This window comes from Thalassophryne amazonica, chromosome 7 (assembly GCF_902500255.1).
Source record: "Thalassophryne amazonica chromosome 7, fThaAma1.1, whole genome shotgun sequence".
NCBI lineage: Eukaryota > Metazoa > Chordata > Actinopteri > Batrachoidiformes > Batrachoididae > Thalassophryne > Thalassophryne amazonica.
This window is the reverse complement of record NC_047109.1, coordinates 54,636,343-54,656,546: the sequence shown is the minus strand read 5'-3', so window position 1 is coordinate 54,656,546 and position 20,204 is coordinate 54,636,343. Positions and strand designations below refer to the sequence as shown.

Here is a 20,204-nt window from a genome sequence, read left to right as displayed (position 1 = left end):
TTCGTCATCGTAACCGAATTGAGTGGGCAAATGCTCACATTCGCTGGCGTTTGGCACGTTGGAGAGGTGTTCTCTTCACGGATGAATCCCGGTTCACACTGTTCAGGGCAGATGGCAGACAGCGTGTGTGGCATTGTGTGGGTGAGCGGTTTTCTGATGTCAGTGTTGTGTATCGAGTGGCCCATGGTGGCGGTGGGGTTATGGTATGGGCAGGCGTCTGTTATGGATGAAGAACACAGGTGCATTTTATTGATGGCATTTTGAATGCACAGAGATACCGTGATGAGATCCTGAGGCCCATTGTTGTGCCATACATCCAAGAACATCACCTCATGTTGCAGCAGGATAATGCACAGCCCCATGTTGCAAGGATCTGTACACAATTCTTGGAAGCTGAAAATGTCCCAGTTCTTGCATGACCTGCATACTCACCAGACATGTCACCCATTGTGCATGTTTGGGATGCTCTGGACTGGCGTATACGACAGCGTGTACCAGTACCTGCCAATATCCAGCAACTTTGCACAGCCATTGAAGAGGAGTGGACCAACATTCCACAAGCCACAACTGACAACCTGATCAACTCTATGCAAAGGAGATGTGTTGCACTGCATGAGGCAAATGGTGGTCACACCAGATACTGACTGGTATCCCCCCCAATAAAACAAAACTGCACCTTTCAGAGTGGCCTTTTATTGTGGACAGTCTAAGGCACACCTGTGCACTAATCATGGTGTCTAATCAGCATCTTGATATGGCACACCTGTGAGGTGGAATGGATTATCTCAGCAAAGAAGTGCTCACTATCACAGATTTAGACTGGTTTGTGAACAATATTTGAGGGAAATGGTGATATCGTGTATGTGGAAAAAGTTTGAGATCTTTGAGTTCATCTCATACAAAATGGGAGCAAAACCAAAAGTGTTGCGTTTATATTTTTGTTGATTGTATATATATATATATATATGAAGGAAACCTGTGTATTTTGGCTGTTTGGTCCCTATCACTAGTATGTGAGACTGAATTATACAGTAAGTATTGCTTTGCCACCTTATGTGGTAGCAAAAACGTGTTTGGATCAAGGACTAAAGGTGTTTGTAATTAACTAGTTCATTAACTTTTTGTGCCACTATCAGTCCACTACAGTCCAAATATATTTATCCAGTCAAGTGATTTTGCAAAGTTTGTTAAATGTCAGGAAATTTGTAACATATATCTGGATCTTTCAAAAGCTTTCTGTAAAATCGTGATTAAAAAAAAATTTGGCATGGTCCAGAATAAATGTTGAGAATGTGTTGATGGATTATAGGGTGGAGTCAAGACATGAAGTAACTATTTTTTGTGTGATTGTTTCATTAAACATGGTTAAAAAGGTTGGGTTTGACCTGGTAAATTTAACGGTACAGATTAAATAGTGAAAGGTGATGAATAGTTTTTGTGTAAATGAGGCAGTAGCCAAATTTTAAATAAAAATCTCAACTCACTCAGACTTAAAAAGGACCTTAATACTTAAATTGCTCCCAGTGTGTATTTGAGGGCCTTGTACACAACACAACCTGTTCGTCTTACAAAACTTATATAGAATTATGCATTTTAGTATTTTAAGTATATGCTGCATCTGACTTAGAAGTTAACTCCAGTCACCTTGTTTTTGGTAGATGCAGTTGTTAGTAGTTCCTATAGAAATTTAATAATATCACCAGCTATATAGGTTATACGTACGTAATCACAAAATGCACAGTGATTGTTTCACAGCACTCTAAGGTTTGGAAATTTAGATTTTTTTAAATTAATTTAGAGCTCAACCAATGGATGTCCTATTGATATTCAAGCGTTTCATTCTAATTATTTGAAAACTTTACACAGTTGATAAAGTGTGCACAATCAAAGACCTGATAGCTAACAATTTTTTGATATGGGGGGTGCTTGCACAATAGGGTGTCCCAGAAAATGGCAACTTTAAAAATTTCGAGTCTCACCCACCAAAAAGTTTCCTTTTGGTGAGTCATTCTCACATGTAAAATTGTTTGCCAATCAGAAATTATTTAGAGGTGGCTCAAGGTCACCAAACATTGAAAATCTAACCGCGACAATCAACATCGGTGCAATAATTGGAATGTCATATCTGCCACTTTTAGAACTATTAGATCACTACTTTTCAGATGTGTACAGTTTATTTTGGTAATTTAGAAATTATAGCAGCAGATTGGGTGCTAGATGTTTACTGCAGTGACTATACAGGTCCAAACCTGGCGCCAAACCCAATTTGTGCAGAAGCTGGGCTTCATAGCCTATGATATTGGTCAGTTAGACAATTTATTTACATGTTATATTTACAATACTGTGTTTACTTACTTTTTATTTTGCCTTTATGGCTTTGTTTAATATTTTTGGGTACTTTGTTGATAACTGTCTGCATTCTGCAAGTACTTACAGATTAATCATAAATGTTGAAAAAAAAAACACTGTTAGGGCCGTTTTTATCATTTCTGTATAATTAGTGCAATGAAAATACTTATATGAATACTGGAAATCAGCTGCAGGTTAAAGGTATGTAATATGTTACTGTGATGCTTTCATATGGAATATATCAATGTTTCTAGTGTTTAGAGAGACCAAAACTGGTGAGTGTCTATACAGTGCTATAGTTTTCTTTCACTTCCCAGTCTTCCAGGTTTCAGATCTGCAAAAAACTGGCAAACCAGGTTTTACCATTTCTTTGCTGTTTTTGTAGGAGAATGGCATGACCCATCAATTTCTAAATTACCAAAGGAAATTGTACACAAATGAAAAGTAGTGATCTAATAGTTCTAACAGTGGCAGAGATATGACATTTCAAATACTGCACCAATGCAGATTGTCGCAGGTAGATTTTCAATGTTTGGTGACCTTGAGCCACCTCTAAATAATTTCTGATTGGCAAACAAGTTTACATGTGAGAATGACTCACCAAAAGGAAACTTTTTGGTGGGTGAGACTCGAAATGTTTTAAAGATGCCATTTTTTTTAGGACACCCTATTGCACAACACTGCCTTATTCGAGAGAATGGCGACATGAGTGGGGAAAAAATCGGTCACGTGACTCAGTGCCATCTTGGGTAAATCTGCATGTAAATGCAGCTATTTTATTTATTTATTTGTTGAAAATGCCGAGTTGCTGTGCAAGGGCTTCAAGATGTACAGATTCCCCTCAGATCCAAACAGAAGAAAAATTTGGAAAAATAAAGTCAGCTGTGTGGGATGGTAGTGACATTGTCAAAGCTTTGAAGGGTAAATTTATTGTTCAGTCCCATGTACAGTAAAACTCACCTAAACTGTCGTCGTATAAACCAGATATTCCCAGTCACCGGACAAAAAATTCCTAACGTTTTTGTATTGTTTTCCATGTAATAAACACCGTATATAACGGATTTTGTACAGTGGATTTTTAGCTCACGTCAGATAAAATGTCCCGCCCGATCACATGTATTTCCATTTAAAAACCCCGAGCAGTCTGGACGTGCACAGGTACAAATTAGACAAATTAAAGTTCAGCTCTGACACACATTTGAGGAAAGTGGGGGAGGAATCATTTCTGTAATTAACAGACCGACCGTTTAGTTTTGTCAAACGGTGTTCAGACTCGGACCGCAGCCTGACGTGCACCTGTTAAATCAAACACAAAAGGCTCTGATTTGACACTTTTTTAATCAGAAAAGTCTGCATCACATTTACAACACGGTCGGTAAAAGATTAAAATGTACAGTTAATCTTTGATTTGGAGGTGAAGATTGTAGAAAGAAAAGCTTGTTGGGGGTCAAATTAGTCTTGAATAAAGCATAATCCAGAGACGGAGAACTTTAAAACGGTCACGCGCGTCATTGCCTGACACCGAGTTAAAGAGCAGCAGCTGCATAAAATTCAGGCTTTAAATTAAAAAATTAAATCATCATAAATTGTAAATTTATGTAAATTTGATAGCTTAACTATTTTTATATTTATTTTGATAGCACCTGTACCTGGATGTGTTGCTGTATGTGGTTAAATGATTTAAAAAATGTTGAAAACATTAAAGGTTCATTCCGTAGTTCAGTGCAGTTGGAACCAAAATGGCGCCATGTTCTGAGTTGAAGCCACTCTCCACTCAAGGCACTCTAGAGAGAACCACTTTTCCAATTGAAATTGTTGCCTTGGTGGCTTCCGCTGGTCGTTATTTTGTTTTATTTGGGGGGGGGGGGCTTGCTGTCTGCATATTTTCTATACTACCATTATGTGCAACACTTAAAATCAACTCTACCTGTGTCTGCTCATGTGCTGATTAATTTATGAGGGGCCTGGCTGTGAAAAAGCCCAGCAGATATTCATTAAATAATACATGTTTCACTGTTCATCTGATTTTCATTCCCAAATTTAAATTTAACAGTCTGCGCTATCACTTATCATGCTATGTATATCTAAAAGACAGTATTTGCCAATATGTGCTGTGCAAAAGTTTTCGGCACCCAGATTTTATTGCAAATGTGTTTTAGTTTTTTCTTATTAATTCTCAATAGGAAAATCTAATTCTTAAAATATTCTAACATTTATATTAAAACAAAAATACAGTTTTAGTTTTTTGATTTCATTTAAAGTGATATATAAGAACTCAAGCGATATGGATAATTAGGGTGTTTTCTTTGTTGTTTGTTTATTTTAATGAAAGACGGAGATTCCTCGGTATCAGTGTGGGCGGGGCATCAGCTTGTAGCCGTGCCCGTCAGAGCGGCTCCGTGGAGTCACGTGACTAGGCAACGCTCGCTCAGGACCTGGTGAAGTCACGCCCCCTGTTGCAGGTGAAGAGGACGCTGCTTGAGTATCTGTCTTATTTGAAATATAAAGAAAGAAAAAGGAATATTCTTTGAGCAACCATGGTTTGTGGAGGGTTCGTATGCACCAAGAACTCCCTCTGCGCTCTCAATGTGCTTTATGTTGTAAGTACGAACTTTTTAACGAAGAATTTGTCAAACAGCTGCTGTGCGGAAACGCCGTGTGGGTCCTGATCTTCAATGACGTCAAAAAAAAAAAAAAAAAAAAATCCGTCTGACCAAAAGTGTCATCTATTTAAGCGTTTCAGCCCTTACAGATCAAATTTGCTGTTTTGGAATATTTTACTCATGATTCATCTGGATAATTATGAATTTGATTCATAATATATTTTGTTTGTTTTGTCTGTTATTCGCTCTCTCTCTCTCTCTCTCTCTCTCTCTCTCTCTCTCTCTCTCTCTCTCTCTCTCTCTCTATATATATATATATATACACACACACACACACACAGTGCATCCAGAAAGTATTCCTCAAAATTACACTCACAACACCCCATAATGACAACATTAAAGTTTTTTTTTTCAAATTCATATATAAAAAAAGAACTAAGAAATACATACGTATTCACACCCTTTGCTCAATACATTGTTAATGCACCTTTGACAGCAAATACAGCCTCAAGTCTTCTTGAATATGATGCCACAAGCTTGGTGAAACTATCTTTGAGCAGTTTTGACCATTCCTCTTTGCAGCACCTCTCAAGCTCCATTAGGTTGGATGAGAGCATCAGTGCACAGTCATTTTCAGATCTCTCCAGAGATGTTCAATCAGATTCACATCTGGACTCTTGCTGGGCCACTCAAGGACATTCACAGAGTTGTCCTGAAGCCACTCCTTAGATATCTTGGCTGTATGCTTAGGATCGCTGTCTGGCTAAAAGAGCAACCGTCATCCCAGTCTGAGGTCAAGAGCACTGTGGAGCAGGTTTTCGTCCAGGATGTCTCTGTCCATTGCTGCATTCATCTTTCCCTCAATCCTGACTTGTCTCCCAGTTCCTGGCACTGAAAAACATCCCCACAGCATGATGCTGCCACCACCATGCTTCACTGTAGGGATGGTGTCTGGTTTCCTCTAAGGCCCCATAAAAAATTTTTATCATCCCCGCCTGCATCAATTTTTTTTTATTTTGGTGAATTTCATTGACTGTGGTACAGCTGGTGCAAGAACCGGCACATGCGCTAGGTGGCGAGTATGCTTTGGCCAAAGACAGTCATTAACAATCACAGTCAGTTGCTGCGTGTCACTCACACACAGCATGCATGTTTGTCACAGATTATGGAGGCCACTGTGCTCATTGGGACCTATAAAGCAGCAGAAACATTTCTGTACCCTTCCCCAGATTTGTGCCTCCAGACGATCCTGTCTCAGAGGTCAACAGACAAATCCTTTGACTTCATGCTTGGTTTGTGTTCTGACATGCACCGTCAACTGTGAGACCTTATATGTAGACAGGTGTGACTTTCCAAATCATGTCCAATCAACTGAAATTACCCCAGGTGGACTCCAAATTAAGATGTAGAAACATCTCAAGGATGATCAGTGGAAACTCTATCTCAATTTTGAGCTTCATGGCAACAGCTGTAAATAATTAAATATGTACATGCAATTCCTACTTTTTAAAATTTATAATAAATTTGTAAAAAATAAAAACAAGAAATAAAAACAAAAACCTTTTTTCTCATTGTCATTATGGGCTATTGTGCGTAGATGTTTGAGGGAAAAACAATATTTCATCCATTTTGGAATAAGGCTGTAAAATTAAATCTAGAAAAAGTGAAGTGCTGTGAATACTTTCTGGATGCACCGTACCCTACTTCACAGTTCAAGCACAATGCTAACCTTAGCCCAAAGTTTTGAGCTTGAAATACATCAGTATCCTGTTATACAGCCTCGACACATGCTGTCCATCTTTTATCTCATGATAATCATAGTGGTCTGTTATTAGATTTGTTTAAATGCGGTAATCAGTAGCCACTCCCTATTAGTTTCGTTTGACACAAACTCATTCTACAGGTACCCAAGAATTTACCCAAAAGAACTGGTACCAAAAAAAGAAAAACCAACAAAAAAAACAATACAGATCACTGGTCCAGGCCTCGCAACTTTAAAGTAAGATGGGAAACACCAGGACCCTAAAGACTTGGGTCCTGGTGCTTGTCCTTCAAAGTTATCAGCATCGCCACATTTCTGTGTAGGGATCATATGAACATCACTGCTGTGATAAGCATATGTCTCTACAAGTTAGATACCTCATCATCCGGGAAGGAGAGCTGGTTTGATTTAAACCAGCTGATTTATGTCATGATTTAAATTGCTTTAAAAAATTAAATCATCAAAAATTATTTTTTAAATCGGTACTTAAAACATCACCGAAATATGAAATCAGTACCATTAATTAATATTACTTGTCCATGTTGTATGTGCACCTTTATGATTTAACATGTCAATAAAGATTGAAAGTGAAATAAAGAAAAATTTAAAAAGTCAATTTAAATCAATAAAAGTCGATTTAAATTGAAAAAAAATCATGACTTTTTATAAAAAAAAAATTTAACAGTTCTGCCAGCAAGATTGGGTCAGTAAACTTTTCCTCACTGACAAAGTCACGTAAGCTGCTGGTCTCCACAACTCTACCCAACCCCAAAATACTGAACAGTGAAAAAGCTTGAGCACATCCATGATGAATCCGTGTTCACTGGGAAAATCTAAATTTTGATCCCACTCTGCACAGTGCTCTTAGCACCTGTGTATAGGCTGGCTGTGATGTCAAAACCTGCTGGAGATCTTATGAGTTCAGGATTTCCCAGAGAGTCCCAAACAGGAACAAAATGCTTTGATTTGTCAGTAGGCAGGCTGAGGATCAGTGGACTACAGATGGTGAGTCACCTGATTGCAAATTTCTGTAACAAAGGCCTCCTTGTCTGCTCTCAGGGTCGTCACAGCCTACCTTCTCAGCATCCTGTACAAGTTTTGTGTCAAACGAACAGTTACTTAGAGAGACTTAGTTGAGATGTACTGCGTGCACTGTGAAGGAATGTCTGCTCACAAAGGTGCCTCAGTGTTGAGGATCCCAGTAACTGGAGAAGACTCAGGGGATGACAGACAGATGATTACTTTCAAGAGAGGTGGACGGACTGGTCATCTGCTTGGGTGGTTGCCATAAGACCCAAAGCAGCTCTGCAGTGTGGTGCGTGTAGCGATCCGGGGCACCAGTTCATGCTCCCAGATCTCACATGGTGCTGCTGAGCCAGTGACCACATTGTCGTCCACCGAGAACGCGTTTCTGGATTTGCCAGTGCATTTCATTTCACACAATGCAAATTTTCAAACCTAGCGAAGACAGAAGCTGTAAAAATATGACGGTGACAACTCCTTGTCTCACACATGGTCCCAAATATGATTTGGGGCATTCCATATGAAATCAACCTATTTTAAAAAAATGTCACTACGTCATGGCCTCAGATTTGCTTCATTTTCACGTATTTTGTAGATTGCGCCCCCCCAAAAAAGGTTTACTTCCAGAAGAGTACAAAAATAGGGGGGTAAGGCACTTGTGCTTATTTTCTTGCCAACTTTGACAGGCCAAATCTCTAAAAGTATAATACATAATTTCTTTCTTTTTTTTAAGGTTTTCTTCTGTTCTTGGTATCTATTTTAATCCTTGATTATATGTTAGTTTATAATATATGGATCTTCAAAGAACAGGGTTTGTTTTTAACCAAAAATTAATTTTCTGAGCCCCTGCCTGACATACCTGGCCTCTGTTAAAAGGAATATGGTTGTGAAATTATCCTGTGATGACATCATTTTAACACAGAAACAAGTATCCTGAGTTATTTATATGATATCAAGAACATTTGGACCAAACTGGGTCCTACCCCCAGATGTCATTTTTTGGGGCCCTTATGGGTCAGGTAGGAAAAGGTTAATTTGGATGAAAATGTGGATTTATTAGTATACAAATAATGACTGTTTATGAGTTCAATGGTACAAATATTTCACCAAATTAAATATTTGTTCCATTGAAAGAATGTAAAAACATTCATTGTTTTATATAACAACTGAAATAGATCCTTGTCATTTAATATTTTATTAATTTATAAACAACAGAAAAGGCACTTACATTTTGGTGTTCCACTGCTGCTAAAGTCCAGATTGCGACGTGTAGTCCGTGATGCTGTGCACTGACTTCGGACTTGCATTAAAAAAAAAAGGAGACTTTGTGTAGTTCCTCAAGTCCAGCCAAAAATCACATCAGCTTTTCATGCATCCAGACGGTTTACAGCGGAGTGGATTTTGTGTGTGTGTGTGTGTGCGTGAATGTGTGTTACAAGAACTAGCACCGTCAGTTAGCTCAATTAAATCATCTCACTTGTCGTTCTCCCACACAAAAGGGACGTGCTTGTGCGTGTGTGTACTACCAAAAAAAGGACTGTGTATTTCCTCGGAGCTTTTCATTCTAACTTCCTGCTAACAGCCTCCAGACGTCTTACACTGCAGTGGATTTTTGTGTGTGTGCGCGCGTGCACGTGCACTGTGCAATGGTACCAAATGTATGGAACCAAATTTGCACTCTAAATGGAACCAAATCACACTCTAAATCCAATGCAACACAAATGGGACAAATAATCCATGTCATGTGACATACAAAGCAGTAGGGTGGAGTTGGTTGGTGCCCGCCCGGGGTGTTAGGGTTAGGATTACAGCAAGAAGGTCATGGGTTTGATTCCCACCTGTGGCCATTCTGTGTGGAGTTTGCGTGTTCTCCCTGTGTTTGCATGGGTTTTCTCTGGGTCCTCCAGCTTCTTCCCACATCTAAAGACACGCAGGATAGGTGGACTGGAAACTTTAAATTGTTTGTAGGTGTGCATGCAGGTGTGTGTTTGTCTATATGTGGCCCTGCGACAGACTGGCGTCCTGTCCAGGGTGTACCCCACCTCACACCCTGTGACTGCTGGGATAGGCTAAGCAGTTGTAAGGTGAGTGAGTGAGATCCTGATGTCATGTACCTGTTGGCCAAAACTAATTTTCAAACCAGCATTCCTTCCTATTGAAATTTACCATTTATTGTGCCAGTACTCAGTAATAGGTGCTTACAGTATACATGCTGTATGTGCACATTCATGAGGACACTGATGGAATAAATGTCTGCAGTTTCCACAGCAACATCTGTGCTGGAAACTGTGAAAAGCAGCTTTAATTGTTGTTTCTTCATTTGTGGAGACAGAATAGTTGTGACCAAGGCCAGTAATTGTGGGAGCATGGATGAGAGCAAGATGCACTCCACTCGTACTCAGCACACATTTTTCTGTCTGGGTCATTTTTGTGGATGCATGAAAGAAATCTGTACATTATCATTATTCTAATAATGAAACCTGGGGTAATAATTACAAAGGAAGAAATGCTGGTTTAAAAAATGTTTTTGGCCCACAGGTAGAGGACATCAGGATCCAAATAAAACCCAATTTTTTTTATCTTAATTAACTTTTTTCTGTTTGACCCTGAAGGGAACTGAAAAAGTGCATTATATGAATTTTCACTTAAAGTTAGGGTAGGTAACTCTGTTCAGAAACACTTTTTGTTATATTGGGTGAAATGGTCCGTCTATCCTAACAGTTGTCAATACATTATGCATTCAGAAAAAGGAACAAAAAAAAAAAAATCAGACGTCTGTTGCAGCTGTAGGATCGATAAAACTCTGACCATTATAAGCTCTGTGGTCCGCTCTCATAAAGCCAGTCAGATGCCTTCATGTCTAGTTCTTCCTGCTTGCATCACCAGGCTCAACGCTTCCCTCTGTCCCTCCCTCCTCCCCGCGTGCACACTCATCTCGTTTCACTGAAGAAGTTCACTTAAGTACAACGGCAGAGGGAATACAGCCGAAACTACCACTTCCACCGGATTGTGCCATGTCGGATTAATCATTTTCTCTGCAAATTGGCCATTGAAAATGGCTCTAATCACTTCCTGAATCACACAGGACCGCTGCAGCTTCTGCCGTTCGCACACGCGCACCTAACAAGCTGCAGAAAGCATTTTGAGCCGTCTAAAAAGGTAATTATTTGTCATGTTTACATTGTCATGGCTTGGTAAAACAGTTGTGTGTTCTTTCCTTCTTCTGTGTAGCTGTTAAAGTACGAATATGTTTATAACAGATTTAACTTCTTGTTATAATCCTTCAGACAAGCTGCGCTCTGGTGTGATCCGCTGACATCACCACTCGCTCTGTTCACTTCTTTACTCCACTTGATGAGCTGAAATGTTCAAAAAAATCTTTCACGCATAAATATTGTGCTATGTGGTGCGATCTAATCGCCAACATGATGTGTAGCTCATCAAGTGGAGTAAAGAAGTGAACAGAGTGAGTGGCGACGTCAGCGGATCGCACCAGAGCGCAGCTCATCTGAACATTATGACAAGAAGTTAAATCTGTTATAAACATATTTAACAGCTGCACACAAGAAGGAAAGAACACACAACTGTTTTACCAAGCCATGACACTGTAAACATGACAAATAATGACCTTTTTAGTCAGCTCAAAATGCTTTCGGCAGCTTGTTAGGCGCGCGAACGGCTGAAGCTGGAGCGGTCCTGTGTGATTCAGAAAGTGATTACATCCATTTTCAACTACCAATTTGCAGAGAAATGATTAATCCAAAAAAAAAATTATTTTATATACGCAGCGTCCAGCGCAGAGTGCGTGGCAGCCGGTAGAACAAAGAACGGCGTCTAGCTGGGGTCACAGCGGGTGGAATCATCACAACGACATGCGTGCTACTGCATGTCAGGGGGGCTTTAGTCGGCTCTCCTCTGTCCCGCTAAGTCCACAGTCAGATGCGCGTTCAAGTTTGTGGGGGCGTGGCTTTAGACAGAGCACTGACGGGGTAGGGGGAGGCGGTGGAACCTAGAGGAGGTGTTGTGTGGGCCGCTGAAGAGGAGGTACTGCTGGCCCACCACCACCAGAGGGCACCCTGCCTGGAGTGCGGGCTCCAGGCACCAGAGGGCGCTGCCGCCTCACAGGAGTAGCCGGGGTGACAGCTGACACTCATCACCTGTGACAGCTGTCACCACTCATCTGATCTGCATCGGTATATCAGCAAGACGTCATCTCCACCTCTTTGCCGAGATATCGTTCTACCTGAAAGGTAATATCCTCAGCCTGACTGCTTGATAGAAAGCCCTTTTTGTGATTTTTTGTGAATGATAACAGACTTTTTCTCCAACGAGAGGTGGAGGTAGCTTCCCTGCCGTGCAGATTGCTGGGTGCAGACGCACCCACGTTTAATTGTGTTTTTGTTCCTCGCCAGCAGTACCAGGTCCGACACGCGGAGGCAGTGGCCACCTGGGAGTTCGGGACTTGGCGGCTCCAGTATTCCCGGGGTCTGGTGGCGGAGGAAATCGTGTGGTTCCGGTTCTGCTTTGGACAGGCGTCTCCTATCTTCGAGCCTGCCCACACGACACCTTGTAATTTGACCTTTGATCTATTGTGTAATCTGTTGTGTTTGTTGTGCACGTTCGCAACAGTAAAGTGTTGTTATTTGACCTATTCCATTGTCCGTTCATTTGCGCCCCCTGTTGTGGGTCCGTGTACTTACACTTTCCCAACAGGAGGTGCTACTTTCAAATCTTCCTAGCTCTCTTGCTAGCTCTCTAGGACTACCAACTCTAGCTTTAAAAAAATAACTGTTCTTTTAGCATTCATAAATTGAAAAGTATATAATTAAGGAAACTTTTATTAGGTTTTAAAATGGGCAATAGGTACAAGTGAAAACCCACATAAGAAATCAAGGCTTTATCTATAAAATATGTGAAAATAAAACAAATCTGAGACACTTATCGATTTCATATGGAACGACCAATTTTTATGAGGTGAAAATGCAAACATGTTGTTGTGGTGAGAAAGATTTGAATAGCAAGTGGCAGGAGATTTTTTTTTTTTTCCCTCAAAACTTGTTGTCCTTTCGGCTGCTCCCATTTTGTTTGGGGTCGCCACAGCAGATACAGCCAGAGCCGCATTGGTATTTGGGAGAAGTTTTACGCCGGATGCCCTTCCTGACGCAACTCCAGTTTCACCTGGAGAAATACACACAGCCACTGGTGTTCTGAAGAGGTCTCCCATTCAAGTACTAACCAGGTCCCACACTGCTTAGCTTCCGAGATCTGATGGGATCAGGCTGACACAGAGCAGACTGGCTGCTTTTTTTCTTCAAAACTGTTAGTTCATTAATGAATAAAAAAATGTTACTCAGAGAAGGATACCAAGATGTTTTACTGGTTTCAGCCCATTAGCAGCTGTGTTAGTGGGGTGATGATATAGAGCATTGGTGATTAAGTTGTTTGTCTCTTCCTTAGAAGGTGAAGACAGTTTGCTTCATTCTTGTCTCATCATGTCAGTGTTGTTTGTTCCTCCTCAGCTGGTGAGTCTGCTCGTGATTGGAGTGGCAGCCTGGGGGAAATGGTTTGGCCTGGTGTCCAGCATCAGGGTGATGGCGGGGGCCATCGGTGTGGGCGTCTTCCTGTTCCTGGTGGCCTTTGTGGGACTCTGTGGTGCCCTGAAGCACCACCAGGTTCTGCTCTTCTTTGTATCCTTGTGTGGATTGTTTACTGATTGATCAGTGAGTAGTCTCTCTCATGGCATGTGATGGATGTGTTTCCATAATAAACATCAACATTGCAAAATACTGTATAATTCATCATATAATATCATGTAATTGTCATATAAAATCAACAATTATGCAACTGCTACTGTATTTCCTGTATTACATCATAACCTGCATAGGCTGGTGTTACATATGTTACAACAGAGAGACGCATACAGGAAAACACATACACATTGTACTCAAGCAAAACAACCTAACACACTCATCCACAGCCAAATCCCACTGGAATTCCATAAATAATTTGTGTGAGGTGGAGATGCTTTTTGTTGTTGTTGAAACTCCGAATGAGAGCAGCTGAAAAAAGAAAAATGCTACACACCTTTAAAGGACCCAACTTCCAATGTTGGCACAAAATGATGTCTACATCCACAGAGCTGCAGAGTGGCTATAGGTGCCTGAAGGCACATTTCTTTTTTCCAGGCCTTGGTCTTGGATGCCTTGTCCTTGACTGTTCATAATCTTGGTCATCTCAACTGCAACTTTGTGAAACTCATTATCTCTGTAGAGGAGTAATGAGTGAAATGGGGAAGAAGTTTTAAGAAAGAAATTTTTAGTATAGTTTTGCTTCGGAAGTTAAGAATACATACATAGATTCATACGAGAAACACTTCAGGCACATTTAGACACAAGCGGCAAGATCATAATTTTGGTAGATTTGTAGAAAGATTGTAATTAAATTCAACATCTTTAATCTGATGTTAAGTTAAACATTGGGCATTTTTGTTCAATATTTCAAATACAATTTAGGTATCAAACCAACCTTTGCAATACAGAATACAGTTGTTTTTTGTTTTTCACTGGAAACAACTGCAGTTCTTGAAATTCCTTTCATCATGCACCATGTTTAGGATATAAGAGTCAGAATTCTTTGTCTTTTTGCGTGTGTGAATTTCCATTTCAGTTTCAATTTATTTTCATTTATGTAGCGCCAAATCACAACAAAGTTGCCTCAAGGCGCTTTCATCTTTATATAATCCATTTTCTCTTTTCCCCCATTTTTATTCCTTGGCATTGGTTTTGGTCTTCAGGGTTTACACCTTGGCTAAAACACGTGTGTGTTTCCATATGTAATATCTTGCAGTATGCCTCACAATGAAATATGACCTAGATCACATCACAGAACTTATGAACATGCTCAAAGTCGAGTGATATACCAGGTCATATAACAGTTGTACATTCTGCAGTATGGTGTGCGTTTCTGCCTGTCCTGTTAATTAACTGTATAGTGTGTTCCTGGGTTTACTTAAACATTTTTCCATACATTAGCTGTGCTTTTAAATATGAATAGCAGTGGGGTCCAAGGGCCACTGTCAAAAATGATTTCTACAAGATTGCACAAGCAACTTGATAGGCCTGCCTGTCTTATTAGGGCCAACATGGACAAAAAATGGGACATTACTTATCATCGAGAGATAAGCTGATTCTGATGTTTGTCTTTTGCAGTCAGGGCCATAAGTATTTGGACACTGATGCAGTTTTTGTAATTTTGCCTCTGTAGACCACCACAGTAGAGTAAATGAAACGATCAAGATGTGATTGAAGTGGAGACTTTCAGCTTTACTTCAAGGGGTTATAAAAAACAATCTATGCTGCTCTACCATGAAGCTGTGATTGGTGATGCAACAGACAAAAGCTTCACTATGCAGAGTTTCTCCAATCAAACCCACAGGGTTGTCAAGGCTGGCTTGGTGGCTTTCCTCAATTCAATCTATTTTATTTGTATAGTGCCAAATCACAACAATGCTGCCTCACAGCGCTTCACACGAGTAAAGTCTAACCTTGGAAACCCCCCCCCCCCCCACCACCACCGAGCAAGCACACAGGTAACAGTGGTAAGGAATTAGCCCTCTGGTGATAATGAGGAAGAAACCTCAAGCAGATCAGACTCACAGGGGTGACCCACTGCTTAGGCTATTCTAACGGTTACAAGGTTTATACAGATTTTACAAGAACTTAACAAACAGAATAAATGGAAAAGAGAAACAGAGAAAACAAAAGACCAGTAAAAACAGAATCCTTAATTAAGATTAAAAAAAACAGTCCATCTTGGGTCTTTAATCTATAGAATAGAATAGTTTTTATTGTCCTTATACGGGGGATACAACAAAATAGGGGTTGCTCCCGCAGAGCTACTGTACACCACAAAAAAAGAGAAACAAGACATCTTATGCACCACAAGAAATTGTTAAAAAAAATATAAATATATATATATATATGAATACAGTATAGTTTTAAAAAGTGTCTGTAAACATTTAAGGTTTATGGGGATTATGGAGATTAGGGATTATGAAACACTGGGGATACATATAGGGTGGTGATTGAACACTTGGAGCACATTTAGGGCAGTGATTGTGATGTGTGCCCATTTCCAGTACAGGTAGGTCCCGAAGAGGTAGAGCTTCCAGTAACTGTTGCAACAGGCAGAGCATCCTGAGGTCAGTCTAGCACCCTGAGGTGCAAGGCCAGCATCCCTCGAAGGTCTCGGCAGTGCCTCGGACAGAAAGAAAAAGAGAAGAATCAGCCACCCGGAAATAACTGGAAACAGACAAAGTGAGGAACCTTGGTGTAATTTTTGATCCCACGTTGTCCTTTGACCTCCACATCAGGGATGTTACGAGGACTGCTTTTTTCCATCTGTGAAATATAGTGAGGATCTGCCCCATCCTGTCTATGGCTGATGCTGAGACTCTGGTTCATGCTTTTGTTTCTTCTAGATTCTGTTAATGTTTTATTTTCAGTCCAGCAATAAGGGTCTTCAGCTGGTTCAGAACGCTGCCACCAGATTTTGACACGTAGCAGAAGGTCTGAACATATCACACCCATTTTGGCATCATTACACTGGCTCCCTGTCTCTGTGAGAGCAGATTTTAAGGTTTTATTGACTTATAAAGTTGTTCATGGACTGGCGCCATCTTATCTGGTTGATCTGGTGGAACCTTACGTGCCAGCTCTGGCTTTGCGATCGCAGGATGTGGGACTTCTCTGTGTTCCCAGGGTGAAGAAGTAGTCAGCAGGTCAGAGAGCTTTTTCTCATTGTGAACCCACCCTGTGGAATGGCCTTCCTGCGGCCGTGAGGCAGTTGGACTCCGTGGACATTTTTAAGTCAAGACTTAAAACCCATTTTTATTCTTTCTTATGAATAGTTTTTATTTTTTATGTTTTATTCTTTTAATTATTAATTTAATTATTTAATAATTATGTATTTACATTTTTTATTCATTTGTAATTATTTATTTAATTTTTATATTCACTCACCCATATTGGCCTCTCTTCATTGGCTTCCTGTTAATTCTAGAATAGAATTTAAAATTCTTCTTCTTACTTATAAGGTTTTGAATAATCAGGTCCCATCTTATCTTAGGGACCTCATAGTACCATATCACCCCAATAGGGCGCTTTGCTCTCAGACTGCAGGCTTACTTGTAGTTCCTAGGGTTTGTAAGAGTAGAATGGGAGGCAGAGCCTTCAGCTTTCAGGCTCCTCTCCTGTGGAACCAGCTCCCAATTCAGATCAGGGAGACAGACACCCTCTCTACTTTTAAGATTAGGCTTAAAACGTTGCTTTTGCTAAAGCTTATAGTTAGGGCTGGATCAGGTGACCCTGAACCATCCCTTAGTTATGCTGCTATAGACTTAGACTGCTGGGGGGTTCCCATGATGCACCCAGTGTTTCTTTCTCTTTTTGCTCTGTATGCACCACTCTGCATTTAATCATTAGTGATTGATCTCTGCTCCCCTCCACAGCATGTCTTTTTCCTGGTTCTCTCCCTCAGCCCCAACCAGTCCCAGCAGAAGACTGCCCCTCCCTGAACCTGGTTCTGCTGGAGGTTTCTTCCTGTTAAAAGGGAGTTTTTCCTTCCCACTGTCGTCAAGTGCTTGCTCACAGGGGGTCGTTTTGACCGTTGGGGTTTTTCCGTAATTATTGTATGGCCTTGCCTTACAATATAAAGCGCCTTGGGGCAACTGTTTGTTGTGATTTGGCGCTATATAAATAAAATTGATTTGATATTGAATTGTTCAGTGTGAGGCGCCTTGAGATGGCTTTTGTTGTGATTTGGCGCATTATAAGATGATTAAATTGAAATAAATGGAAATAAATATCTTTACATTGTTCAGCTACATATGGGCTGTGGAAGCGAGGCAAGGTGTATATAAATAGATGTAATTATTACAGTGTTAGTTACTGCAATATTTTTGTTAAACCCATAGAATTCAGACTGAAAGTCTGCAAGTGCATCTTGATAATTTCATTCCAACTCTGTTGTGGTGGTGCACAAAGGGAAAAAGTACAACAGTTTATTTGTCCAATGTATCTGCTGTGCAGAAATGTGTGTGTCCAAAGTTCAGTGTAAATCAGATAAATCAATGATGTTTCAAAGTAGGGAAGTGATGGAGGGGGTGCTCTTGTTCAGAAGTGTCTTCAGCATTATTTGTCTGGTTTTAAATGTCTTTAACTCAATCCAGTACATGGCAATCCTGTTTGTAGTGTTTGTCATGCAGTTCGCTGTGTCCTGTGCATGTCTGGCTCTGACTAAAGATCAACAGGTATGACGCTTTTATCCATTTTTTAAAAATAATTTTGGGGTTCTCTGTCCGCACAGCACTTGAGCCGCCGACACACTGCTGAGTTCAGTGAGAGCTGCAAATCAATCAATCAATCAATCAATCAATCAACATTTATTTATAAAGTGCTTTACAGCACCGACTGGTGTCCAAAGTGCTTAACATTAAAAAAAACTAATTCACAAAAATAAAACACATATAGAATAAAATTTTAAAACACATAAAAAAAACCAGAACGTCACCTCCCCACTAAGTGTTAAAAGCCAGTTTAAATAAATAAGTCTTTAACTTAAATTTAAAAAGTGCGAGGTCAGGAATAGAACGTAACTCAAGAGGTAGCTCATTCCATAGTCTGGGGCCAGCTACCGCGAAAGCATGGTCACCCCAGCGTTTATATCTTGACCTTGGAACATCTAAGTAAAGCTGGCCAGATGCCCTTAATGTCCTACTGTAGGTGCGCAAAGTTAAAATTTCACACAAGTAGGGAGGTGCAAGGCCATAAATAGCTTTAAAAACAAACATTAAAATAAAAAAAAATATTCTAAAATGAACTGGAAGCCAGTGGAGTGAGTACAAGACGGGCATAATATGCTCACGTCAAAAAGTGTTTGATAGAAGACGAGCAGCAGCATTCTGCACCAATTGGAGACATGTAAGAGACGACTGATTAATGCCCGAATAAAGTGCATTACAATAATCAAGTCTGGAGCTGATGAAAGCATGAATGGCTGTCTCAAGATCACGTCTACTGAGGAAGTGCTTTATTTTAGCCAAAAGGCAAAGTTGGAAAAAACTAGCGTTGACAACAGAGTTTGTGTTGATTTAAAAGATGCTGCTATTATTGTGAACACCCCCTTTTCTTTCTTTTTTTTTTCTTTTTTTTTTACCTAATAACCCAATTTCATAGCCTTAAGAGTGTGCATATCATGAATACTTGGTCTTGTTGGATTTGTGAGAATCTACTGAATCTTCTGGTACCTTGTTTCCCATGTAACAATAAGAAATATACTCAAAACCCGGATTAATCTTTCTAGTCACATAGCACTACTATTATTCTGAACGCTACTGTATGTGACATACAATCCACCAGTCAAACGAAAGTATGTATTTAGGTGTTATAGAAAGAATCATACATATTATTTATAACAAGTGAAGGGAAGAGAATGAATCCCCATCGACCACGAAAATGTAAAGTGAGACAATATTGTTGGCGGTGATGGCAGAATGCAGCCTTGCCACTGTAAGACACTAAATCCTGCACACTAGCTTTAAGTCAGAAGTGTGATTAATTTGTGAAAACGAGGCCTTGTGTTACTCGTGTATATTTGAATCTGCTCATGGCTTTCCAGTATGTTGAGACTCATTTATTTCATCCATAGGACAGTCTGTTGGAGGTTGGATGGAACAAATCAGAGGCCACTCAGAGGGATGTGGAGAAGACACTCAACTGCTGTGGTTTCTATACGGTCGACTACAATGGCACATGTCCTGCTGTAACAAAAACATTTCCTCATGAGCAACTTGACGTCACGTTTTAGGACATGTTGTCCTTCCTCGTTTCTAATCCATGTCCTTCTCTTCCAGTTCTGCTTTATCAACAAACCTTCACAGTCATGTATCTCCTGCGCTGCCATCATCCAGGCTTATGCCAATGATGTGCTCCATTTTGTGGGAGGGATCGGGCTTTTCTTCAGTTTCACAGAGGTGGGTACAACACAAAGCGTGCACTTTTTATGTGAGAAACATCCAGACAGGTCCAGAGTTCAGAGTGCACCCCTTGACACTGGCTGCTTCTTTGTCTTTATTTTCAGATGATGGGAGTTTGGCTTGCCCACAGATACAGAAATCTCAAAGATCCTCGCGCTAATCCTGGAGCTTTTCTGTAGCAACACTAATGGGAAAAAAAAAGACAAAATTTAAGTTTGTAAATTACACTTAGCTGTAGAGAGTAAGAGTTAATGCTGCTGTGGGATTTTATTTTTTGGCCTGGTGCAAATGAAGGCTTTTTTTTTTCTTTCTTTGCTCCATTTTAAAATGTTAAGTTTCTCTCGGCTGTGCATGTCAAACCACACACCTTTGGCAAATAAAGTGCACTGTACTACCTGGCTGACGAAGTACTCGGCAATCCCCGATCTTATCA

At 40.2% G+C, this 20,204-nt stretch overlaps 1 protein-coding gene across 1 annotated transcript; it reads left to right on the top strand.

Annotated features, from left to right (window-relative positions):
• The first annotated feature begins 4,775 nt into the window (after positions 1–4,775).
• On the top strand, positions 4,776–19,996 carry LOC117513948 (tetraspanin-13-like). The gene is made up of 6 exons (XM_034174204.1): positions 4,776–4,949; positions 13,257–13,424; positions 17,966–18,046; positions 19,444–19,557; positions 19,649–19,768; positions 19,876–19,996. Exons 1-6 carry the CDS (start codon positions 4,887–4,889, stop codon positions 19,948–19,950), a joined length of 621 nt encoding a protein of 206 aa, XP_034030095.1. The 5' UTR covers positions 4,776–4,886; the 3' UTR covers positions 19,951–19,996.
• Positions 19,997–20,204: the final 208 nt, after the last annotated feature.

Bases quoted from the DNA above. Each gene is read 5' to 3' on its own strand.
- LOC117513948 (XM_034174204.1), top strand. From the start codon at position 4,887: ATGGTTTGTGGAGGGTTCGTATGCACCAAGAACTCCCTCTGCGCTCTC. The intron at 4,950-13,256 runs GTAAGTACGAAC...GTTCCTCCTCAG, and splicing joins CTCTCAATGTGCTTTATGTT to CTGGTGAGTCTGCTCGTGAT. The intron at 18,047-19,443 runs GTATGACGCTTT...TTTCATCCATAG, and splicing joins CTCTGACTAAAGATCAACAG to GACAGTCTGTTGGAGGTTGG.